This window comes from Lontra canadensis, unplaced genomic scaffold (genome assembly GCF_010015895.1).
Source record: "Lontra canadensis isolate GAN:19392208 unplaced genomic scaffold, GSC_riverotter_1.0 scaffold27, whole genome shotgun sequence".
Classification (NCBI taxonomy): domain Eukaryota; kingdom Metazoa; phylum Chordata; class Mammalia; order Carnivora; family Mustelidae; genus Lontra; species Lontra canadensis.
Window position 1 is genome coordinate 3,648,173 of NW_022631021.1, and position 26,611 is coordinate 3,674,783.

General features: G+C 42.8%; 1 protein-coding gene across 1 annotated transcript; it reads right to left on the reverse strand.

Moving 5' to 3' along the window:
* Window positions 1-21,545: 21,545 nt before the first annotated feature.
* Window positions 21,546-23,505, reverse strand: LOC116871620 (developmental pluripotency-associated 5 protein-like). Its single transcript, XM_032864367.1, has 3 exons — window positions 23,261-23,505; window positions 22,867-23,046; window positions 21,546-22,101 (listed from the first exon to the last, which is right to left on the reverse strand). The coding sequence occupies exons 1-3, from the start codon at window positions 23,436-23,438 to the stop codon at window positions 21,938-21,940; spliced, it is 522 nt and encodes a 173-aa protein (XP_032720258.1). The 5' UTR covers window positions 23,439-23,505; the 3' UTR covers window positions 21,546-21,937.
* Window positions 23,506-26,611: the final 3,106 nt, after the last annotated feature.

Genomic DNA, 26,611 nt, shown 5'->3' on the forward strand with positions numbered 1-26,611 from the left:
AAAATGGGTGGACGGTATCAAAAGGTACAAACTTCTAGTTATAAAATAAATAAGCTATGGGATGTAATGTATGGTATGGTGACTATAATCAATAATAATACTATTACATGTTTGAAATTAAGAAAACTAAGAAAGTAGATCTTAACAGTTCTCATTACAGAAAAAAAAGAAAAATTTTGTTGTGCTATGTGTGATAAGAGATGTTAACTAAACTTAGTGTGGCAACTATTTTTCAATGTATACAGATACTGAATCGTGTTGTATACCTGAAACTAATATAATGTTATATGTCAGTTATACTTCAATAAAAATAAATAAATAAAAACTCATCACAGACTGATGGTCATCTAAATTTTCTATGTTATCTTCTGGGAGTTTTACGGTTTTGCATTTTATTTAGCTCTGTGATGCTTTTTTTTGGGGGGGGTTGTGGTTATTTGGTTCTTTCATTACTATTTGTTGAAAAAAACGGTCTTCATTGTGTTTCTTCTGCTTTTTTTTTTTTAAGATTTTATTTATTCATTTGACAGAGATCACAAGTAGGCAGAGAGGCAGGCAGAGAGAAAGGGGGAAGCAGGCTCCCTGCTGAACAGAGAGCCCGATGTGGGCCTCGATCCTAGGACCCTGGGTTCATGACCTGAGCCGAAGGCAGAGGCTTTAATCCACTGAACTACCCAGGCGCCCCTTCTTTTGCCTTTTTGTCAAAAATAAGTTGACTATACTTTTTGTGGGTCTATTTCTGGACTCTCTGACCTATTGATCTGTTTGTCCATTTTTTTGGACAATGCCACCCCTGTCTTGATTACTGTAGCTTTATAGTAAGTCAGTTGAGGCACCCAGGTGCCCCCTTATTTATTTTGTAACTGGAGGTTTGTACCTTTTGACACCCTCATCCATTTCTCCCACCTCCTATCCATGTCCCTCTAGCAACCTATCATTTGAAAAGAACTCCTTTAAGTTTTAGGTATTTGAAACATACTTATATAAAAAATCATGATCTAAAGAAAAGTGGGCATCTTGTATTGTATCTGGCAATCCTGGCTAGGAGGATTTTCTGCTATTCCAGACCCTTTTCTTTGCAAGGGTTTCCTGTGAAGGACCATTTCTGTCAATATACTTCTATCTTGCAAATAGCCAATTCTCTCTTTGTATTTGGTTGGGGACCAATTCTATAATATGGGGACAATCAGTCAACTCTTCTTGGCCATCTTTTAAGAGCATTGCTGAAAAGCACAAGCACTGCTATATTGAACATTTGGCTACTCCTGTTTTACCTACTGCCCGTTTCATCTAACATATGGACATTCCACCCTTTCTGAAGAAGGTTCACATCTGGGGCACTTGAGTGGCTCAGTTAATTAAGCGTCTGCCTTCAGGTTGGGTCATGATCCCAGGGTCCTGGGATCAAGTCCCACATTGGGATCCTTGCTCAGTGGAAAGCCTGCTTCTCCCTCTCCCTCTGCCTCTTCCACCTGCTTGTGCTCTCTCTCAAATGAATAAATTAAAATCTAAAAAAAAAAAAAGAATGTTCTCATCTTTGTGAATTTGGCAAATTTCTAGTCTCAGGAGTTAATCCCATTGTTGGCCACTAGATAGAGCTAGAATATTACTTATGCTGATTCTTATTTACCCTACTTCTGAATGTCCTATTTAAGTGGTCAAGTGGCCTTTGCCATACTTTTATTTTTTCTTTTAGATTTTATTTATTTATTTGACAGACAGAGATCACAAGTAGGCAGAGAGGCAGGCAGAGAGAGAGGGGGAAGCAGGCTCCCTGCTGAGAAGAGAGCCCGATGTGGGGCTCGATCCCAGGACCCTGGGATCATGACCTGAACTCAAGGCAGAGGCTTTAGCCCATTGAGCCACCCAGGCGCCCCGCCTTACAATTTTTAAAATTATTTTGAGGCACCTGCGTGGCTCAGATGGTTAAACATCTGCCTTCGGCTCAGGTCATGATTATAGGATTCTGGGATCAAGCCCCACATCGGGCTCCCTGCTTAGCAGGGAGTCTGCTTCTCCCTCTCCCCCCCTCTCCCCCCACTTGTGCTGTCTCTGTCTCTGTCTCTCTGTCAAATGAATAAATAAAAAAAATCTATTAAAAATTATTTTATTTTTAAACTTTTACTAAATTATTATTTTTTTTAAGTACATTCTACCCTCAACGTGGGTCTCAAAATCACAACCCTGAGATCAAGAATCTTACACTCTACTGACTTAGCTGAGCAGCTGCCCTGTCTTACAATTTTTTAAGACACTTTTTCAATGCAATCTTCTTCCTAAAATTCCCCACAGATTATCAAGTATATGAAGGGTAAAGAGGAAAGGGAAGAGCTTTCAAGTTCATCTACCAGTCATGTTTCTGCAAAGTAACTATCCCTGCTTGTAGACAAGTCTCACAACATGCTCAGAGTCTGGGGAGTTCAGTCAGCCTTCTCCTGCAATTGGTCGAAGATGGTTTAGGTGACTTTGTAGCAAAAGATCAAGAACACTTCCTTTTCCGGTTGCCTGGGTGGCTCAGTAGGTTGGGCAGCTGCCTTTGGCTCGGGTTGGGTCCTGGGATTGAGTCCCGTGTTGGCTCCCTGCTTGGTGGAAAGCCTGCTTCTCCCTCTCCCTGCTTGTGAGCCCGCTCTCTCTCAAGTAAATAAATAAAATCTTAAAAAAGAAAAAAAAAAACTTCCTTTTCTTTATCAGGTCCTAAACTGATTGTTCCTTTTAAAGATTTATTTATTTATTTGAGAGAGAGAGAGCACGTGCCAGGGACAGGGGCTGGGCAGAGGGAGAAGGAAAGGAGCAAGGAGCGAAACCCCAAGCAGATTCCCTGCTGATTGGCTTAATGCAGACCCACTTCTGGGAATCAGTTCCAGGACCCTGAGGTTATGACCTGAGCCGAAACCAAGAGTTGGATGGTCAACTGACTAAGCCACCCAGGTGCCCCGAGAGTTTCTTTTTAAAATTTTTAAAATTGGGGCGCCTGGGTGGCTCAGAGTGTTAAAGCCTCTGCCTTCGGCTCAGGTCATGATCCCAGGGTCCTGGGATCGAGCTCCACGTCGGGCTCTTTCCTTGGTGGGGAGCCTGCTTCCTCCTCTCTCTCTCTGCCTGCCTCTCTGCCTACTTGTGATCTCTCTCTGTCCAATAAATAAATAAAATCTTTAAAATTTTTAAAATTTATTTTTATTTAAGGTTTTATTTATTTATTTGAGGGAGAGAGTGAGAGAGCTCACAGAGACAGAGGGAGAACGAGTCAGCTTCTCCCTCTGCCTCTGTGAGTTCTCTCTCTTAAATAGATAAAATATTCTAAATAAAATAGCGGTGAGTGTAAGATTGAGAACTTTATAGACGGATTATTCAAAAAATATTTGTTTTGGTAAAGATCCTTTTTTTGCTGTTTAGGATATTATTTAGTAATAATTAGATGTCTGAACCTGCCGAGTCTGGCTAGCTCAAGAGCTTCCTGGTACAAACAGCTGCTTAGAACCTTGGCTCTGCTGAAGGGGAACAGTTACCACAGCATCTGCTATAATTCCAGACAAAAGTAAAATCAAGAAAAACAACATCAATTACCAACAACAAAAAACACCCTAAACTCCTGGCACTTTGATTATCCTGGGCAGCTTTATTCTATGTAAATGTACCTTTGTGGGGCTTTTTCAGTTATTAGAATGTCTTCCAAGATTTCACAACCACCTTCCTGGATCCCAATTTATGAAGCAGTATGCTAGGCTGGCAGGTAGGAAGATTTATTTTCCCTTTACCTCAAAAAATGATGTTTTTTATTTAAAACAAAAATTTTTCTGAAACAAGATGTAATTGGGTTTTTTTTGTTCATTCAGTGAGTCTGCATTACACACTGTTCCAGGCATGTACTAGGTAAACCAGCTGGACTGCTAAAACACAGGCAAGAAATTCATGGGATTTATAGTCTGCTCATTACAAGGAAGCCTGTTATTCTCTGTAAAAGATTTAAAAGACATCTTGAGATTGGAGAATCAACTAAAAATGCAATTGTTGTCATTTGAATGGACTTTTCTTCTGTAGGAAGTATGCCAAATTATCCGATTAATACTGTATTTTTAAAAATATTTTATTTATTTATTTGACAGACAGAGATTACAAGCAGGCAGAAAGGCAGGCAGAGAGAGAGGAGGAAGCAGGCTCCCTGCCGAGCAGAGGGCCTGATGCGGGGCTCAATCCCAGGATCCTGAGACCATGACCCGAGCCGAAGGCAGAGGCTTAACCCACTGAGCCACCCAGGCGCCCCGTTGCATTTTTTTAATACACACGTACAAACACAAATAGTATGGGAGGATAGAAGATGATACGTAAATTCTTTTTCCTAATCCATTCTTCTTCATAACCTACTCAGACTTTTTTTTTCTTTCCCATATCTGGGCATATAGATTTAAGTCATTCTTTCTTCTTAAACTTTCTATTATGAAAAATTTAAACATAAACGGAGGAAGAGGGAACAGTATAATGAACCCAATCTATTATCCAGCTTCAGCAATTATCAATAATCTTGTTTTACCATCTTCCCTATCTCTAGTTTTGAGGCAAGTTCTAGACATTTTTATAAGTATTTCCCATTTAATTTTTATTAATAGATTTGATTTTTTACAAGTCTTAGCTATATAGAAAACTTGAGCAGATAATTGAGTTCCCTACTATATACCCCCCAGTTTCTACTGTTAATATTTCCTACTATTAAGTGTATCATATATGTTAACAAATTATATTTGTTAAATTAATGAACCAACAGTGACATATTTAATATTATTAAATAAAGTATGTACTTTATTCAGATTTAAATTTTTTTTTTTACCTACTACTATACCTTTTCTGTTCCAGGAGCCCATCCAGGATATGTTTTATTTAATGATTGTTGTCTCCCACACTTAAGGAGTGAGGAGCTATGTTTAGAACAGAGTATCTACATAATTTATTTGATATTCTTCTGCATAGGCTTATCCTGCATTTATTATTTTACACAATCATTTATTTATCTGTACAGACTCATGGGTGTTTATTTTATACTTTGGGTTATAATCCAATATTTATTTATTTTTTTGTTCAAATTAGTCTAGCTTTGGCCCCTGGGAACTCTTTCAGTTGGCTCCTGTGTTCCTTCAAGGTATACCCATCTTTCTATCTCTCTGCCTATCTATCTATCTAAAACTTTATTTTCTGGCACTTCAAGAACTCCAGGCTTACTTTGTATATTTCCTGCCCAGTCCTAGAATCAGCCAACTTTCCAATGAGCCCCTTTAATGGAGAATAGTATTAGACCAAAATCTGGGTGCTACATGTGCTTGTTGCTATGGGCATGTTGTTTCTTTTGTTTTCTTTTTTTTTTTTAAGATTTTATTTATTTATTTGACAGAGAGATCACAAGTAGGCAGAGAGGCAGGCAGAGAGAGAGGGGGAAGCAGGCTCCCTGCTGAGCAGAGAGCCTGATGCGGGGGCTCGATCCCAGGAACTTGAGATCATGACCCAAGCTGAAGGCAGCCGCTTAATCCACTGAGCCACCCAGGGGCCCAAGGCATGTTGTTTCTTTTAGATCATCTCAGTTGACTGAGCAAAGAAATATACAAGTGTTTACTAATAACTATATATCTACAAATATTCCTATGTTAACCATCTGTATGTATTAAATTAAACATGAGTTCTTACTGATGTCTCCAACTCTAACCCATATCTATATAGATCATTCTATGTGGTACAGATCATTACTTACGTGTAAGTTCCTACTCCAACAAGAAGAAGCCTGGTTCCCACCATCCACCAACTTAATTATTCCAGTCAAGTATGTATGTATAGCAGTATCAGAACTGTTAATGTGGACCTCCATGGGAAACACTTTATCAACTAGAGTACACTGCTTATGTGCAGCTTCTTTTGCCTTTAGTTGTACAGACTTCATTCATTTTTAAAGTTATTTCAGTCAGCACCTTTCCCTCCCTTCCCCTTTCAACGACTTGTTTCATTTGCAATACAGTTAGTTTCTCTTGTCACAGTCTGATATCTTTTCTGGGATTCCCCCAACCTCCTAAAATGATTTCTTCTTCCTTTGTTTTTTACAGAGAGAGAGAGAGTGTGTGTGTGTGCACAAATGGGGGCAAGGGGGCAGAGGGAGAGAGAAGATCAAGAGAATCTTAAGTAGGCTCCATACCCAGCTCTGAGGCCGAAGTGAGGCTCTATCTCACGATTCTGAGATCATGACCTGAGCTGAAACCAAGAGTTAGATGTTTAACTGACTAAGCCACCCAGGTGCCCAGTGATTTCTTTTTAATTTGCATAAAATTCCATTCTTTGCATTGTAAAGTTCTATGGCTTGACAATGAATAATGTCACATATCCACCTTTATCCTATCATACAGAATAGTTTCAGTATCCTAATGATACCCTGTACTGGGGCGCCTGGGTGGCTCAGTGGGATAAAGCCTCTGCCTTCAGCTCAGGTCATGATCCCAGGATCCTGGGATCCAGCCCTACATCAGGCTCTCTGCTCAGCAGGGAGCCTGCTCCCTCCCACCCCCTGCCTGCCTCTGCCTGCTTGTGATCTCTGTCAAATAAATAAATAAATAAATAAATAAAATCTTACCCCCAAATTATAATAACCTGTACTGCATCTGTTCATCTCTTTCCCAGACCCCTTGCGGCCACTGATTTGTTTTTTTCACTCTACCATAGATTTGCCTTTTCCAAAATGTTCTATAGTTAGAATCATACAGTGTGTCACATTTTTTGACTGGTTTCTTTCACTTAGCAAAATGCATTTAAGGTTCCTCTACAGCTTTCTGTGACTTGATAGCTCATTTCTTTTCATTGATGAATAATAGTCCATTGTATGGAGGTACCACAGATTTTGTTGCTTTCTAATACACTGTATAACTCTATTCACTCATTTTCTATGATGGACATGTAGGCTGTTTTCTTTATTTCTTCCGTGGTGCCCCTTCCTGAGGGAGGAGTATATATACTTCCTACTCTACTCATGTCACATGGCAAAGTCTGACCTCTTTTGGCCAATGAAATGTGAAGATGTTTCAAGACCTATCATGGTACCTGTCTTCTTATCTGCCCTATGTCCAGCATGTCTTATATGGAGGCTGTCCTGTTAGCTGAATCCAAGAGTGAAGACAACTTACAGATAGATAAGAGAAAGAAACCTTTGTGATTTAAGTCACTGAGATGTGGTTCTTTGTCACATGAATAACAAAAGGAAGAGCTAATGAACACATCTCCACTTTGAGTTTCTGTTCCAATGTCCTCTCCCCTCATCTTAGATTTTGTTATTCTTTTCCAAAGCTGTGTCTGTAATTCATTCAGTAGGGGGAAACACTGAAAGGATTTCTGGTTCAATCTGATATCTCATTACTTAATTTTGGATTATTACATGTTTATGAAAAATTTTCTAAATTCTAGATCTATGCTTATTAATTTTTTTGGGAGGGGTAGGTAATGAATTGCTTAAAGATGCACTAATACAGTAGCTACTAGTCATATGTGACAATTTAAATTAAATTAAACTCAATTGCTGGGGCACCTGGGTGGCTCAGTTGGTTAAACATCCGTCTCTTGATTTTAGCTCAGGTTATGATCTCAGGGTTATGGGACTGAGCTCGGAGTTAGGAGTCTGCTTGGGATTCTCTCTCTCCCTCTGACTCTCCCCGCCCCCCACCCCCATTAAATCTTTAAAAAAAAAGGAAAAACTCAATTCCTTATAGCAATAGCCATATTTCAAGTGTTCAATAGCCATATGTGGCTAGTGGCTACCATATTGGACACCACAAATATATATTTCCATCATTGAACAAAGGAATGGTCTCTTGGACAGTGCTGCCTTAGAGAATCTGTTGAGAGGTATGCAAATTTGAGACCTGCTCAGATTCCATGACTCCAGTGTGGATCTTAAGTAAATCCTTCATTGTAGTTAGTATGCCCTACCTTATTTTGGGGTCAGTGTCTGACCTTTGAAATAACTGAAAAATTACGAGTCTATAAAATACTATGATTGGGGGTGCCTGGGTGGCTCAGTGGGTTAAGCATCTGCCTTCGGCTCAGGTCATGATTCCAGGGTCCTGGGATCAAGCCCCCTGTGGGGCTCCTTGCTCAGCGGGGAGCCTGCATTTCCCTCTGCCTGCCACTCCCCCTGCTTGTGCTCTCCCTCTCTCTCTGTCAAATAATAAATAAAATCTTTAAAAAAAAATGCTATGATTGCCTGAATTTTCATCTTGAGTCCTAGACCCATTAATCCATGTAATGTCAAGCAGCAATGACAGGAGAGAAGCTAGTCTTTAAAAATATGCTTTAGGGGTGCCTGGGTGGCACAGTAGGTTGGGTCTCTGCCTTCTGCTTGGGTCATGATCTCAGGGTCCTGGGATCAAACCCTGCATTGGGCTTTCTGCTCAGCAGGGGGCCTGTTTCCCCCCTCTCCCTCTGCCTGCCTCTCTGCCTATTTGTGATCTCTCTCTCTCTGTGTATCAAATAAATAAATCTCTAAAAAAATAAATGCTTTAGTGCCTTTGACTCAGTAATGCTGTATCTTAAAAGTAGCTATTATAAATGCAAGGCACGAAGACAGGTACATTAAAAGAAGGGGTTGCCTCTATCCTTTCTTATTCACCAATGGAGGAATGGATTGTTGGGGGCGGGTAGGAAGGCAGGCATTCTTCCATGAAAAACTGACATGTAAAAATAATACTAGTAATAGTTTATCCCTAGTAGTCCTCAAATACTTGAACTTTTTTTTCTTTCTAATTCTTGCAAGGAAATGATGACTTTTCCCCTTTAGGCTGGAAAACCCAATCTCATGTAAGTAAATTGCCCAAGATCAAACAATTTGTAAATGACCAGATTAGGCCTTAAGGTCAGCCTAGTGCTATCCTATATACTACTTTCCCAATTTGTTCTTACTTCCCTGCTCTTTACTAGGTTTGTGGAGAACTGTGAAGGTTGTTTGGACACTTCTAGTAGCCCTGCTCATGCGCCATGAGCCATCCGAACCCAGACTTGCAAAAAAAGGACTGCAGTGTCTACCAATAGCTGTAGCTCAGGCTCCTGGGCTACAACATAAATGATCATACACAGACCTGAAAATCACAACCTGGTTGCAGATAAGAGAAAAGGTAAGGTGAAGGCTCAAAGACAAGAGTGAAAAAGTGTGCTGGTGATTGAAGGAGAGGTACTTTGTCTAAGGTGAGGAGGCCTTTTGCCTTGAAAAGCAGAGGGTGAAACCTAGAAATATTTAGTTTTGTTTGAATGTAATAGGAAAAATAATCTGTGCTAAGGAGAGTAGAAGAGCAGGTGTTTGATAAAGGCAAGGTCTGGGAAGTTATTACAGACCCTGCAAAAAAAACTCCAACACTTAACCCGACCCACTGAAAGCGCCACTTATGTGTGAACTGCAGCAGTTACATAACCACAACACAAGCACCACGTATGTGTGTGTTTCACAAAGTTGATGGGAGGTTTCTTTTTATTTATTTATATTTTTTAAAGATTTACATATTTATTTGGGGGGAGGAACAGAGAGAGAGAATCTCAAGCAGACTCCCAGCTGACCCGAACCCATGGGCTCCATCCCACGCCCCAAGAGATTAGGACCTGAGCCAAAACCAAGTGTCAGTGGCTTAACTGAGCCACCCTGGAGCCTGGATCCGCGGTTTAAAGGCAAATAAGAAATTTTACCTAAATCCTCCAGGTTGTGCACCTGGTGCAACCTAACGCTTAGGTGGTTCCAAAGAGCCAGGGACTGGGGCTCAGACCCGGCTGCCCTCAGTCTTCATCCTGCTCTGAGTCTGACGGCACTAGTGATCACCCGTGATCACTCAGCGCCTGGGTGGGAGAAGCGAGGGAGGTCGAACCTTGCTGGGCACCATAAATGTTGCGAGCTGCCCAGGCACAGACCACGGGGTGGGGGCACCTCGAGGGCGAAGGGTGTGGGGGGGGTGCGCCCTGGACCGTGACAGCGGCACCCAGGGCGGGGCTCACCTACCTCCAAAGTTCCAGCGGACCTGCTTTGTCCCGGCACCTGCTTTCTGTTCACCTCCGCTCTGGGTGGAAGTTTTGAGTCTGTAGAACATTATGCTCAGGTAGGGGAATCTGGTCTCTTACGGACAGCTCAGGGCCTCCAGCTACAGGGCCTTGGATCCAAGTGCAAATTCCCCTCTTTCCAAACTAGATGTTTCGGTCTCTGCAGCTTCAGTTTTCTCTTAGGTGGTCATGATTTCAGCCGACAGCCCACTGAAGAAAGTCAGCGCTGCTCTAAGTTCCATCACCAGGATCTGAGCGCGGTTGCAGGTCCTCCCCGGAGCGCAGGTGTGCTTCCTGTGGCTGTGGGAGAACGTGAAACCGGAGAGAAGGGCCTTCTCGAAGGTGTGGAGGCTTTGAAAATGGTGGCATTCTAAGAGGCGGATTGCATTCTTAAGCCTTCTCTCTCTAACCCCTTTTCCAGGTTTTTTCTGCTGGACACTCTAGCTGGCTGGCCCCTCCGTGCCCGAGGCGCTTCCCGCCCCCAGTTTCCCCGTTCCTGCGGGACCAGCCGCACGTGGGTGCACCGTAGGCCGGAGACCCTCGCAAACTCTGAGCTTGGCGGGCCTGGGGACTGTTCCAGGACCCCTAGACGGCAGGGTGGGGAACCGAGTGACAAACGCGGTGCCTGAGAGCGGGAAATGCCCGTTCCGAGGGTAGAAGAAAACAGCTGGCGGGCGAGTCCGCTGCGGGGATTGTGAGTTCAGGTGCCGGGCGGCGGCGCGGCTGCGGAAGGGGCGGGGCCCGGCGCCAGTAAATGGACCGCGCGGCGCTCCGCATCCCCGCGCTGGGGGGCGGCAGGCGGCCCGCGGCTCCCCGCAGGCCTGCGACGTTGCAACGCGCCCGAAGTCTGAGGCCATCGTTAGATGACAGAGTCCAGAGATCATTTACGGGAAGTCACGCATGTTACCGACATTGTTTGGTGAGTGCGCGAGGAGCTCCTGCCCTTGCAAGTCCCGCCAACCACAACTTTTCGGGTGCCTGCCTACGTTACTCCCTTCACGGGGTGGGGGCCTTCATCCCGGGGCCCTCGAAATTTCCTGGAACTCTAAAATACACATTGATGCAGTCTGGGTGGGTTTGGCCCTGAGTGCTCCTGTCCGTCGTAACCTAACCGTCACAACAGGTCCCTTCCTGCCGGTTGGCCTTGCGGCACCCCGGGCTGCCCAGGCGGGTGTCTTTGGCGCCCCCTTCCCTTCACAGACCGGGATGGCGAGCTGCTGACGGCGTTCCGTAGTGGTTCCGGGTCTTCATCGTGGTGAATGTCCTCCTGGGAGGCAAAGTGCTGATCTTCATTATTGGATGGCCCTTTTACCAGTACCTCGCGATGCTCCTGATTACGACAGTGGCTTTTCAGCTTCAGATCCGCCACAATGTGAGCAGCTTCAGGGGCCCTGGGACGGAGCGCTTCATTTGCCCAGGGATCTGGGCAGGTATGGGTTTCGCTTCATCTTTCTGGCTCAATTAGTTCTTTAGGGTGAGGGTATGGGGCAGTTCTGAAAACAATTACTAAATCTAAAAATCCCTGGGTGCTGGTCCTGACGTCTGAGTAGGAAGAATGGGATGCGGTTGGGAAGGAGACTGTGGCTAGATTGGAATGTGGAAAATCTAGAATTTCGGTGCACTCCAGGATTAGAAGTCCCCCATGAGTTCTCAGGGCCGCTCCTTTGAGGGACCATCTTTTGCCTAATCTTATTCGTGGGCCTGTCCACCAAAGATATACTGGGACATCGGATTTTAAAGTGTAGTCCACCAACCGGCAGAGTCAGCATCACCTGGAACCTGTTAAAAATGCAAACTCTGGCGCCCACCCCATATGCACAGAATCAGGAGCTCTGGCGGTGGGGCTCAGTAACTTGTTTTCACAAGCCTCCAGGTGCTTCTGATGCATGCCAGTTTGAAACCCGCCGCGTTAGGGTCATCTCCACAAAACACGCTCAACACCAGGTGCTTTTCTTTTCTTTTCTCTTCTTTTTTTAAGCCAGAACTTGGACCAGATGGCTGTTAAGTTCTGCGAGGACCTGGGAGGCTCAGTTTAAGACTGGGGCCTGTCCAGGATCCCTTAAGTGGACGACGTGCTTGTGGCTGACCTCAGGACAGAAAGGACATTGCTTGCAGAAGTGCTGGCCTGGAGATAGGATGCCACGGCTCCATTCAGTTTTGTTCTTGAGCGGTGAAAACTGGTGACAGGGATGGGTGTGGGGGCAACTGTTTTTAATTATGTTACCTTCAAGTTTTTTGTAAACTCGAATTTTTATGAGACATTTCAGTGATTTTATAATAAATAATTTTCACTGGCTTTGTGCTGATCTGTATTCCTTCCAGAGTGTGATGGAGGAAAGACAAAAATGTTTCCAAAAAGTGGTTTTAGGGGGTGCCTGGGTGGCTCAGTGGGTTAAGCCTCTGCCTTTGGCTCAGGTCATGATCTTGGGGTCCTGGGATCAGCCTAGTGGCATCGGGTTCTCTGCTCAGCAGGGAACCTGCTTCCCCCTCTCCCTCTGACTGCTTCTCTGACGGCTTGTGATCTATCAAATAAATAAAATCTTGTTTTTTAAAAAAAGTGGTTTTAGCTTTTCACAATTTGGGGGCCTATGAGAAATTTTTTGGGGAGTAGTTCTCCAATCCCCCCTGTTCTAAAAATTGATCTCTCCTTTCTTGCCTAAGTCCCTACCAATTAAGTGTGGAGAGTTTAAAGGAGGGAGCTGTTGGTTGGGGATACTACCCAACAGTCCAGTCAGATGAGGGCAAAGAATTGCTCCTTGGTTTAAGTACACAGGGCTCTCTGCTAGATTGTATAGAACTGTTCAGTTGCTTCTGTGAGGTCCTTAGAAACTAGGTAGGAATGCATGTGAATTATGTCTAGTGTACTTTTTTGGTAAGCAGAACTGATGAAGCTCCTGGGTTGTAAAATCTGGATACTTAAAAAATTTTTTTTTATTTATTTGAGAGAGCATGAGGGGACGGGCAGAGGGAGAGGGAAGAGCCCACACCTCTCTATCCCAAGACGCTGGGATTTTGATCTGAGCCGAAAGCCTATGCTTAACCTATTGAGCCACCCAGGTGCCCCCAAGCCTAGGTACTTTTGTATTGAGATGGGGGAACAAAGAAGTAGTTGGCAATGGAGAATAAGCGAGTTTGCTGTGGAAAAGGGCAGAATGTTGGGTGGGGGCAGGGATGACAATCTAGAGGCAGATGGGAACAATTGAGGCCTTCAGGCCCTAGTGAAAGCAACAGGGATGTAACTTAGAGCCCTGGCGGAGGGACCAGCTCCCGGGAAGTGGAGGAGCATGTGTAACAGGAGGCTGGAAGGATAAGGATTCAGGGGGGCTTTGTGGAAAGATTCACTGTGCGTAAAAAGAGTATTTACGTATACCTGTTTGATATCTGATTACTTATTCCATGACTATTAATATTTCTCTAATAAAACAACTTATATACTTCTTCATAACTAATAAGCCAAAATATATTTACAAATGTAATCTACTCAAATTTTTAAATGATTAGATATGTTGAATGAAACTTCTGGAATTTAAGTCACAAATCTTATTTTAGGTTCTCTTAAATGCTAAAAATTTTAAAAAGGAGCCAAAATGTTTTCAAAATACATTGGCTAGCACTTGAGAGTTTAAGTGCTAGGTATGTTCTGTTTTAGATGTGTGATCTTATTCAATATTCAAAACAACCCAAAAAGATGGGTCCTCTGATCGATCATTCCTTAAAACTTAGACACAGAGAAACTAAGCAACTTGTCCATGGTCATGGGAGTGGCAGAGCTGGAATTGGATCTAGGCTCTTAGATTGTCTTGCCCTTTACTCACTGTAAATGCAAAATAGATTGTAATAGTTTCATTAAAACCAGTTAGAGAGGGGCACCTGGGTGGCTCAGTGGGTTAAGCCTCTGCCTTTGGCTCAGGTCATGATCTCAGGGTCCTGGGATCGAGCCCCGCATCAGGCTCTCTGCTCAGCGGGGAGCCTGCTTCCCCCCTCTCTGCCTGCCTCTCTGCCTACTTATGATCTCTGTCAAATAAATAATAAAATCTTAAAAAAAAATGCTAGTTTCAAGACTTTAGTTTCTTATCTCTATACTTATTTTAATACCTGAGTGGGGCACAATTTATATATGTGTGTATGTGTATTTATATAATACATATATAATTTTCCAGAGTTGTAATAATATCACCAGGAAATATGTTTATGCTTTCTCTAGGTTTCAGTAAATTTTTAAGATCCCAAAAAGGAAAATAAAACCATCCCAGATCAGACATATTGGTAACTGATGTATTCTGGAAGGAAACTGGACCTTGTTTCATGGCATAGTTCTGTGAAACCTGAACCCATCATTAGGCTCAGGGCCTTTTTATAATCAAATCCAGCAACCACTCATTATGTCTTTGACCTCACAAAGATTTTACTTAAAATTTCAGTTTCAAGGAGTGCCTGGCCTGCTCAGTTGGTAGAGGATGTGACTCCTGATCTCAGGATGGTGAGTTTGAGTCCACATTGGGTATACAGTTTATTTAAAAAAAAAATTTAGCTTCAAAAACATAATGTATATAGATGGTATGAAATTCAGAAGGTACAAAAGGGTATACAGAAAAAGATAAATCTCCCATTTCTTGTCACTCAGTCATCCATTCTGTTCTTAATGGTATCATTTGAAAACATTCTTAAATTTTAATGTCCTTTATCAATTTTTTTCCTTTATGGCTGGTGGTTTTTGTGTCCTGTTTAGCACACATTTCCTGTCCATGGGTCATAGGTCCCCATTTATCATCTAGAAATTTATTGTTTCTCCTTTTGCATTTAACCTATAACTTACCTAGAATTTCTATTTTAATTGAAAATTTTATTGAGAATATAGCTCCACATGCAGTTTTTAAGGAGTAATGCAAATTCTTTGTACACTCTATCAATTTCCCATGATGGTAGGATTTCGAAAAACTAGTAAAATATCACAACCAGGATATTGGCAGTGAAACAGACCTCTCTCCATTTTATTTGTACTTGTTTATATGTACATGTATCTGTGTGTGACTTCAGGTCTATACAGTTTTTTCACCTATGGGCTTGTGTATCCACCACTAAAGTCCTAGAATCCCAAGAATTTCTTGTGTTGCCCTTTTTATAACCACAACCATCTCCCTTCCCTCTCCTCCAAATTGTTGTGTGTATAGTTTGAGGTACAATCACATTTCTTATTTCCTTTTTATTTCTTTCTTTAAACGTTGTATTTATTTAAGTAACCTCTACACCCACATGGAGCTCAAACTCACAACTCCAGAGTAAGAGTCACATGCTCTTCCAACGGAGCCAGCTGGGCACTCCTTTTCTTTTCTTTTTTAAAGATTTTATTTATTTATTTGACAGAGAGAGATCACAAGTAGAGAGGCAGGCAGAAGGAGAGGAGGAAACAGGCTCCCTGCCAAGCAGAGCTGGATGTGGGACTTGATCCCAGGACCCTGAGGTCATGACCCGAGCCGAAGGCAAAGGCTTAACCCACTGAGCCACCCAAGCACCCTCCTTTTCATTTCTTTTTAAATGAATATGTTCAGTTGCTTTTACATTTGTGTGAAAGCCTATCCTTTCCCCACTTTGTCTTTTCTGCTGTAAATCAAGTCTCGGTAGGTGCAGAAGTCTAGTTTTTAGGGTTCTTTGGTTTCATTGGTGTCTTTGTCTATTCTCACACCAAAACCCACTGTCTTAATTATTGCAGTTTTTAAATGTCTAAAAGGGTTTAGATGAAGTAGAAAAGCACTACCTTCTTATTTTTGTTCTATAGGAGTTTCTTGCTATTCTTAGCCCTTTTTATTTCTAAGTATTTTTAGAATCAGCTTGTTATTTTCTACCAAAGAACCTATTGGGTTTTTGAATGGTATTGCAAGATCATCTATCTCAAATGGACTCCCAGTTGGCTTGGATTTTTCTGGTACCCTCTGTTCTCCTCAAAACTAATTTACACCTCTTTTCCTTTTAATGCTCAGCCAACGTCCTTGCCTCATCCTCCTCAGAACAGAAGTCACCAATCTGCATTTCTCTTATCCTTCTCCCATCAACTCTTTTGTCAGTGAAGTAAAGTCTTAAGATTAACAATACCTCATTCTGCAAGAAATACTGTGAATTCACACCTACAATTATTTTTTCTAGCTCTATCACAAAAGTGGCTCAAGAGCAGCAGCTATGGTCTGTTCCCGTGAGCATTCTTATGAACATCTACCCTCCCACTCCCACTCCAGGTTTTGGTCTCTAATACTCTTCTGGAAGGGAGCAGGACACAAGGAGAGTGGCTGCTTCCAAACCTTAGACTCTATGACATCCTGCCATGAGGTAAGGAGTGAAAAAGCCTGGCAGACAATGTCAAGTTTTGACTTTTTTACCCCCTATTTTTGACTGGAATTGTGTGACACCAACCTGATAACTAGTTACCACTGACAGATCTGAAGCTGTGAGTGGCTGTTCTATGAGTGTCGAGAAGCCTGGGCCGTCCCGCCTCCCCCAGGAGCTGCTGTTCGGGTTCCTGGTATCAGGCTCTGTGATGCACATCCATGTGCAAAGTGCTCAACAGGGATCAATATCTGGGAGTGGAGGGAAAGGCAGGCGGACTGGGCAGAGGGTGTGCTCCCCCTGTAGCAGGCAGTGGATTCGGGATGCCTTGGGAAGACACTCCTCCCTGAGGCAGCTCTCATCACTGGACGCTGGGCCCACATTGCTGACAGCTAAGGGCTTTCTGCCTCAAGCTCTTTGGCTTGGGTTCATTCTTGAAAGATGACTGGGTTGACACAATCCAGAGCTCACCACACTGAAGTTTCTTCCTTCATTATGAACAAAGGCTTGATAAAAGGCCACTAACTGAGCCTAGAAAAGCAAGATTTATGCTGGATAATTCATGAGAGATTAGACGAATTTTATCAAGCAGGAGAAGGAATGTGGAAAGGTCAAAGCACCATATGGTTCTTCAAAATATTTATATACTGTTTTTTGTCATGAGAAGGTCTGCCTGCATCTTTGTTTCTTTAGAGAACAGAAGAGACAGGACTCTCCGTACCTTACTAGATGAATAAAACGTTGATCTTGTGAGGGACTGTCATTTCAGGGATAAATGAGGGAAGTTCTTCATAGTTCTGAACTTGTATATAGTTCAAGGTAAGAAATCCTCAAGAGCAGAAAGAGTGAGAAGTCAGTGTGGATAGTATCTAATTATCACCATTATCACCTTCTATAAACTATATAAGGGACTATTTTGGATTTCCCCTTTGATATACTTCTGTCAGAGTTCTAAATTTTTCCTTTACTGCTTAAAAAACAACAGCAAAAGGAAAACTAAGCAAGGAACAGGGTCTCTTATTCCCTGCGATATTCTAGTATCATCTGGCTGCAGGATAAATCTGGGAGTAGGTACAAAATTCTCAATGGCTACTCAAATGTGTTCTAAGTCTTCCTTCTTGAGTAGGAGGTTTTGCTGAATCATGTAAACAGATAAGCTTAATAGTTTTCCCCTTTGCCCTTTCTCTTTTTAAATATGGTTATCTACAGGAAATCTTTAAAAAATTGGGACAGCTTTGGAAACAGCCTAAAATCTGGGGTTCTGGCCAAGACTTTAAAAGAAGATCAGTAACAAGTAACTAGTTGTCTTTCTATAGTAAAATAAGCCCATGGAAATTCAGGGTGGGATATTTATAAAGCCAGTGCATGTTCTTCATAGGCAGTCTTTGAAAACAGGAAGGTCTCCAGTGGTGGAGGAGCCTGATACCCAAGAGAAAGGGTGGCCAAAAGCAGACCTGAGTCTGGCATTAAAGCCCTGTGGAAGAGGCTGCTGCCACCTGGCAGTGTTTCCAGAGCTCCAGAGAGATCCTTGAGTGGATGTAGGAGCTGTTGGGGAAGTTGTAGATCCCTCCCCATACTGCAGTTACCAGAAAGAATAAAAACCAAGGAGGTAAAGATTCCGTTCTAAAAATTAGAGAAAACAATAATCTTAAGGAAACAAAACCAAAAAAATGGTTACGGCAGAAACCAATGGATTATGAAACACAAACAAAATAGGAATAACAAAACTGAAAGCTGATTTTTAAGAAAGATTAGTAGATGTGAATCCACAGGGAAAAAAGCAGGCTTCTGGGGCGCCTGGGTGGCTCAGTGAGTTAAGTCTCTGCCTTCAGCTCAGGTTATGATCTCAGGGTCCTAGGATCAAGCCCCATATCAGGTGCTCTGCTCAGTGGGGGGCCTGCTTCCCCTTCCCCCTCTGCCTACCTCTCTGATACTTGTGATCTCTGTCAAATAAATAAATAATTAAAAATAAATAAATAAATAAATAAATAACAGAAATTAAAAAAAAAAAAAAAAAGCAGGTTTCCCTGGCAGCAGGGAGCCCGATATGGAGCCCAGGGCCCTGGGATCCCGACCCTAGCCAAAGACAGATGCTTAACCACTGAACGGCCCAGGCACTCCATGAATGGAACTTTTAAAGGGTATACTTTAGGAAAAATAGAAATGTTCCCAAGCTGGAGGTTGCAGGGAAAGTGGCAGATGGAACAGATGTATCTAATTTTATATTTAAAACCCCATTAGATTCCAGTAAAGAGATTAAAAAAAAAAAGACATTAAACCCAGGAAATAGGGAACACACGATAGAAGAAAATAGCAACGTCTTGGAAGGTGGAAGACGGACAGACTAACTGATTTCAGATTTGGCTTTCTCAAATAGCCAATCCAACTTGGTTGCAGAGTTCTAAAAAGAAGCAGCCAATCCAACTTGGTTGCAGAGTTCTAAAATGCTCAGGACCTGGAGGTTGCTGGGGGAGGGGACAGTGGCATCTAGAATTGAGTGCAAAGATGTTCAAGAGTCCGTATCTCTGGATCTCTGCTCCCTCTGTTACGCTGGGCAGCTGCCTGTCTTTCACTCTGGCAGGAAACTACCTTTATTCTCCAGGGAGAGTAAAACAAAGGCAGAGTTAGGGTGCAGAGACTGTACCTCACATGAAAGGACTGAGTGACCCAACTGCTTACTGATTACTGGAACCTGAGGTACTTGGCCTTCTTTCCTTAATTGGCTCCCAGAACTTTGGGGCCAAGCCTTTACTATCCAGGTAGGGTAGGATACTTCAGGATTCTCTTCCAGGAAATCTGACTGGTGCACAACACTGACATCAGGGTTCCTCAACCAAGGGACAATTTACAGTGGAGCTCTAAGTTGCCAAGCTGTACCCATGGGCTAAAAGCTACCAATCAGCTTTTTAGTCTTGAGGGGGAGAAGAATATGCTGCCCCAGAATATGCCACTTCAGCAGAGATTATTTTAGGCTAAAGATAACTGAGGCCCAGCAGACTCGGAAAGAGCTTTTCACCTCCCTTCAATTGCAAGAATTTAAATAGGTGCCCATAGCAGGAAGAGAGCTATTATTAGAGATAACTTTTTATAGCAGAAAGACTTCTAGGAGGCTTGAGGCTCAGCAAACATTTTTTTTACCAAACATTTGCTCTTCTTGTTCTTGTTTTCCTGTGAACTGTCTTCTCCCATTTGAAGCCTGAGATCCTTACCCTTTCTCCTTAGCTCACGATGGCATATAAGTTTCCATTGCTTGAATGTCTTTGGGTTTCATGTCTTCAGGGCTTTTGTACATATGAAATTTGTTTTACTCCTGTTAAACTGTCTTATGCTACTTTAATTATTAGACCAATGTAAGAAGGGAAATGTTTTCTGCCTTTACAGTCTTCCACTCTTAGTCATGACCTAAGTGATAAGTTACTGTACAAATTTAAAGATAATTGTGACTCACAAATAAGAAACATAAATGGGTATGTTTAACCTTCATTTGTTGGTAGGAAGGTAAATATCTGGGTATTATTTTTTCTATTAAGTATATAGTTATCAAATATAAATATGCACATTTTCTCTATGTCGGTAGAAAAGGATGGATTTAGCAAACTGTGAATAGGCCAAAGGAATATGGAAAATGCTGGAACTATACCAGAAACAGGAAGGATGAGCAACAATGATCAGGCACAAAAGAACAAAATGGAAAGATGGTCCAATGTACCTCATAATAAAATTCTTACCAAGCAAAGCCTGAGTTATTTAAGGAGAGAAACAAACCCCCTGAAGTCCGAAGGCCATAGCAAGTGACCCTTGTACCCAGAGGTTATTGACAAAGATGACGTAGCAGAGTAGAAAGAACACTTCTATGGCAGGGGGCCAGTCTTAGACCCCAGGTTCCAGATGACTGGATTCAGGTCCCAAAGTACCTGAATGCTGCCCTAGACTGAGACGACCTCAAATCCTAAGTCTGTGTGATTGTGGCCAAGCTGAATGGTATGAAAGATTGTAAAGAAACTTTCCACACTTATGCCTTGGTAGGTCTTTAAGGCCTTACCTGTCCAAGTGGTAGGCCTTTCTTTCCTAGGGTTATGTGACATGACCTAGAGCCAGAGGAACTTCTCTGGAACCTCCTGTTTACTCACCCTAAGCCTATGAGCTAGTGACTAACCCTGGCCAATCCCAACAGAGCTGCCTATTTGGGCCCCAAGCACCTACTGCCATTAGGCATTTTTAAACTCAAGCCAGTTGCCTCCTTAGTTCTTTAGGCTGGATCTGGAGTACCATGTTATTGCTAAGGAAAATGGAGGAAAAAAACAATTCAATAAATTTTCCTATTAATATGAAACTTAAGCAAGGACTTTTCCTGACATTGTACAGCATACACACGGATTCATTATGGTCAAATGGCCACATAGTAGTCCTGGTTTTTATTCATTAACACCATTATTTGGATTAACTAAGGCTGACCGGTGGGTAAATAAGACAATCACTGTAACAGTCAATAACCCAGTGTTTAACTATGTGCCTAGGGCCTCAGGGGTAAAAGAAAATTGAAATGCCATCCCTAATGCCATAAGGAGTTTACAGTGTAGTGTGAACATGTATCAACATGAAAAGTGACAAAGAAGTGGGATCCCCATTATTTGATGTTCCCACCCTGTCCTTTCCTCAACTGTATAATGGGCGTAATCACATCTATTTTCATAGATTGTGATTTCATAGGATTATTCTGAGGATCAAGTCAAACAATGTATGTAAAGTACTTAACAGAACCTGGTCTACACCAAATGCTCAATAAATGGTATTCTTGGGATTGGACCCAGAAGTAACTGGTCAGTGAACCCAGGATATGCAAACTTGGGCTGAGACGGAATCTTTTTTCTTTTATTTATGGTAATACTGAGAAAATAAAGTTAACTAATAAAATTGTTTAAATCAGGAAAGCTATTCTATTTGGAATTATAGGAATAATGAAGAAACACAGATATTTTTGTTCTAGTCATAATAAATTTGGTACTAATGTGTTTTTCCACTTAAGCTATTAAAAAAGACAACAAAAGAAACCTAACAGATTTCTAACTAAACGCCAAAGAGAATGGAATCGGCTTGTCATCAATGTTTCAACACTTAACAATTGGGTTTACAAAGCTTGTTTAATATCAGTATATTTAGTATATAATATCAGATTTTTTTTTCAAAATCAGCATTAATGAAAGAATAAACAGTAAAGTTCTTCCTTATCTACAAAAGCTCCCTGGAACATTAAAGATCCTAGTCACACCCACCTAATACAGAACACTATGAAAAAGCAGAACCAACCATTTGTTAATTCCTAACTCTTTCCCATCTTGGAGTGTGCAAAAGCAAGACTGCCTTCTTGACAATACTAATCTACATCTATTTTTTTAAAGTTTTTTTTTTTTATTATAACTCATGTTTGAATCTTTAAACAGCTGTCTATGCAGCAAAAAGTTATGTAGACCACTAACAATACTTATTTCCCCTTAGCCACAGGAACAAAAGAGTTCAGAATGGGTCTCTAAGCATAAGGCTCCTGACCCAGGCTGATGCCCCTGCACTGAGAATTTCATCACAAAATTCACACTGTTTTGGTAACAGGTTCCTGGACAGTCTCCTGACCTATTTCCAGCGACTGCATGGCTTCATCCAGGCTGTTCATCACTGTGGTGGAGAGGAAAGCACTGGAGTGAACATTCTCTTTTTCAAGAGACTTCATGGTTTCCAGGCTGAGCATCATTATGCCTGGAAGGAAAGCATGGAATTGAGCAAGTATACTGCCCTGGAGAACACACAGGACACACAGGGAAAGCGACTCCACAGAAAACACTGCCGAGTCTACCTTACTGGTAGACTGACTTACTGGTCACCTTAGAGCAGACCACCTACATCAGAAGCACCCAGAACGCCCGATAAAATAATGATAGCTCATATTTATCAAGTATTTTCTATGTATTCTAAGTGCTTTATTGTATTCATTCATTTAATCCTTGGGAAAAAGCCTATATGAAGGCCACTATGACTAGACCTATTTTATAGGTGAGGAGACTGAGGAACAGAGAAATTTTAGTTTGCCAATATGCCTAACTCCGGGGTGAGCTTGGAGGGAAGTAGTGGTGAGCAATCTGCATTTTTACAATGCTCTTGGGTTCATTCTAATTCATCATTGAGTACAAGACCTCCCAGGCTCGAGTTTTCTCTCACTAAGTGGAGTCCAGATGGCTTCCTTCCCAGCTTCTGAAAAGGGAGATCAGGCAGGCAGACAGGTGGGATGGGAATGGGGTAGGAGGTTCCTAAAGGCTCTTCCTTCCTTGGGTTTGCCAACTGTCTCCCACAGCGCTGTATTCTGGGTTTTCTGTGACTCCCCTGGAAACCCGGGAATCCTAGCAGCCCCAGATGTGAAGGAGTCCCAGGCTTGCGGGAGGGGAGTGGTGGAAGTGAAAGTTCCCTTAGGAACGTTGTTAGCCTAGGCCTGCAGCACTTAGTGCGGAGGCGTATGATGCTCCTTACCTTCACACGACTTCCTTCGGGGCTTCGTGGCCAAAATGCGAATCAGCCTTTTGGCACGCTTGCGGTACCGGCGTCTCCCCAGGATGAAGATTTCAACCTTGCCCTCGGAGTTGGGCTTTCTCATCTGGAGCACGACTTTGAACTCCCGTTCGAACCCCGGGAGAAGGACTCTGCTTGGACCTGTGGAGAATGGGAGATTCCCGAGGGATTAAGGGGGGCCGGCGCGGGGGGGGGGGGCTTGGACAAAACACGGAGCTTGGGGGCCAGGCGAAGGAAGTCAGTGGGGCACTGGCTTACAGGACACTAGCCACTGCCTTAGGTGTGCAGTGCGTGGCTCAGGGAGGTCACCAGTGACCCAGGTGGGGCCGAGGGGTAAAGATTTCACTGTACTCACCGAAAATCTTTTCCAGCAGACGTGCCTCCACGTTCAGCACTGATGGCTTCAGAAAGTGCTTAAACTTACACCAGTACTTCTGAGTGTGCATAAGGAGCCAATTCCTGGAAAGGGAACACTTCTTGCCAGCTCCTGGGCTGTAGGATTCGTGCTGGGTCTTCATCCTGAAAGGCGCCATTGCTCGTACCCAGGACCGGATCCGCAGGAAGAGAGAACCCCACGTGGCCGGGAGGCGGGACAAGACCGCTCGCAGTCTGCGCACAGGCCTGGTTGGTCCCTGCGCAGGCTCCGCCCTCTCGAGGAGTGCTTGGCGATTGGCTCCCTCAAATCCGGGCGGGCCAATGGCCTCCTAGCAGTGCCTGGCACCAACCTCCCGCCGGGCTGTTTGGTGTTGTCAGGTCTAAGGTGGAGAGGAACCTCGATTACAACACAGGCCTTCTTTGAGTTACATCATTTTCCTGATAATAAATGGAACACAACTGTGGGGTTATGAAAGGCACATTGCTCACTAGCATTAGGTATAGTTCAAAGAGATACATGTTCCCCAGCACTGGATCCCCCTGTATGAGGATCACTTCTGTAGGGCCAACCAGCTAATACAACTTAAATTGTGGTCTAAGTACTTTATGACAACTCTGTGAGGAAGATGCAGTTATTTCCGTTTTTATATATGTGGAAGTGGTGGGACTGGGACAAAAACGCATATATTAAATAGTGACCATAGATTCCCAAACGCAGAATTTAGGCTCCTTTATCCTTCATCAGATTGCTAATCCTTGAGGAAAGGGTGACTTAAAAATCATGGTTCTGATTGAACAGGGCCCATCTCCCTCCCAGGTACTTTAAGAGAATTCTATGTCTTATTCAGAAGTTATTTGCTTGGTTGGATTTTTTTTTTTAACAATACAACTATGGAATTATTATGTCATACACCTAAAACTAATATGTTGTATGTCAGTTATAGCTCCATTAAGGGAGCACCTGGGTGGCTCTCAGTTAGGCGTCTGCCTTCAGCTCAGTTCAGTTGCAGGAACTACCCATGGGTTCCAATGTGTTGCAAAGTACCCTTCCTTTGGAATCAATAAAAATCTTTGAACAACATACAAAATCAAAGTTAAACATGCAATATATTGAATCAGTATATATCTACTGAATAACAAAAAATCAAACCGTACAGTTAAATATACACAACTTTTGTTAATTATACTTCAATAAAGCTGGGGGAACCCCATGTTATGTAAATTCAAATGGGAAATTATCAATAACAGTAAGTCCAAGGATAGCATGTCAGGGCTCAGATTCAATTTCTGTGTATTCTTCCCCTCCCACTTGATACTGTGTTGGCTTCATCAGGCTGGTAGCAAGATGCTTATAGCTCTTTCCCAAATCACGTCTAGTCCCAACCAACAGGAGAAGAGAGGGACAAAGTCTTTTTCATGGCTCTTTTCAGAAGTGGAAACCTATCCTGGAAGCCTCTTAGGCTTTACCTCATTTCAAAATTAGGACATGTGCCATATTCTAATTGGATCACTGGCAAGGGAAATGAGATTGTTATTAGTCTAATCATCTGGAGTTCAATTGATATTAGGAGCTGCTCACATCATCACTATAGGATTCTTTTTCTATATTTTGAAGTCATCTGGGAGTTGAAAATGTTTCTATTGTCAGCCAGAGATTGGCAGAGCACTAGAGATACTGAATAAGGAATGGACTTCTCTAAATGATTTTGGAACCTGAGAAGTCATATTAAATGAAACCCATAAACTTGATGCTGTTTCTTTCTTTCTTTTTTTTTTTTTTCAAGATTTTATTTATTTGACAGAGAGAGTGAGCACAAGGAGGGGGAGTGGCAGGCAGAGGGAGAAGCAGACTCAACAGGGAGCCAGATGTGGGACTTGATCCCAGAACCCTGGGATCATGACCAGACCCGAAGGCAGACGCTTAATGACTGAGCCACCCAGGGACCCCGTTGAAGCTGTTTCTCATAGATTGTCTATTTGCCCAAGTATAAGGAATCTCCAGAATGGGATGTGGTAGAAACCATATTTCTTTTGAATGCATGTTTGTTAAACATATTTTCCTGTCTTTAAAAACTCTGCAATCAGAAAACTGACACTGTTTTAGCCATGGCTATCTTGCTGTGAGTCCACATCTATTAGGAGACAGGCAAACCCACGAGCATTAGGGACCCTATCCTTTTAGTTAGGCACACTCACATGACTATATTAAATAAAAGTGATCACTTCAGGTTATACTTGCAACGCTTACCTTTTTTTATTTCTGTAGAATAAGGTAATGAAGATTGTACATTATTGGCATTGGATAATCAATTGCACAGTATCTGACTCCTGTCCTATCCTGGTACCTTGGATAATATTATTTGTGTAATTTTGCATGAAAAAATTGGTTCTTTCCCCAAAATAATTTTTCTACATTGTATCTGATCTGTTTTTTTTTTTAAATCCTCACCACAAAAGTAAAACAGTTGCTTTATTTCACCAAAGGGTCGATAATTGAGAAAGTGAAAATCACCCTGTGTACAAAGCTAAAGAGAATGTTAACTTTCTCAAAATAGAAATGGAAGCCTCCTGGTAATATGGCATCACTTACAAATGTTTTGAAAAATCCTTTGCCCACCCACCCACCCCCATCCACCTTCCAAATAAAGGCCATACCTGAGAACCTCAGGAAAGTAATAATCTATTTTTAAAGAAACTCTTCAAAGTTCAGGCACGAACACATTCATTAACAAACGTCGTGCAACACCAAATAGGCTCACAGGACAGAAAGAAACACGAAAAGTCAGATCGTTGCCTTTCAAAGCAACAGCAAGTAAGCACTTGAAGGTGGTTTGGGTTGTTGCATAATTTTGTCCCGTCTGAAGGACTCAAGAGCGAGAGTTAAAGTCTCTTGCAAGGCGATCACGTCCAACTCTGTGCTTCCCCTCCGACGGCGATGGCGAGCAGGCTGGCGCTTATTCAGTGCAGTTGCTGTACTTACCCTCATTTCAGTGCCGGGTGTGTCCTCGCCTTCTTTCTTCACCCCACCCCTGCGTTCGGAGGAAAGGCAATCCTCTTGGGGAGGAGAACGGAGCCCTGTGCGTGCTTAAGAGGAGAGGAGGGTGCAGGAGACAGCGCTGTGGGAGGGGAGAGGTTGTGATCGGGCATGGGGGACGGAGGAGAGGAGGAAAGAAGGGGCCAGAACGTGGGGACACTCCGGACTTTGTCTCCGGCGCTGTGCCAAGCGCTTTTGCAGGAGATTCACACCAGGCCCCCGGGGCTCCCTCCCCCTGCTTCAGTCTCCTCCCACCTGAGGAAATAAATATAGGAAGGCTCACTTTAAGATGGAGCA

Bases quoted from the DNA above. Each gene is read 5' to 3' on its own strand.
- LOC116871620 (XM_032864367.1), bottom strand. From the start codon at position 23,438: ATGGCGCCTTTCAGGATGAAGACCCAGCACGAATCCTACAGCCCAGGA. The intron at 23,047-23,260 runs GTGAGTACAGTG...CATTCTCCACAG, and splicing joins TCTGCTGGAAAAGATTTTCG to GTCCAAGCAGAGTCCTTCTC. The intron at 22,102-22,866 runs GTAAGGAGCATC...CTTTCCTTCCAG, and splicing joins CCGAAGGAAGTCGTGTGAAG to GCATAATGATGCTCAGCCTG.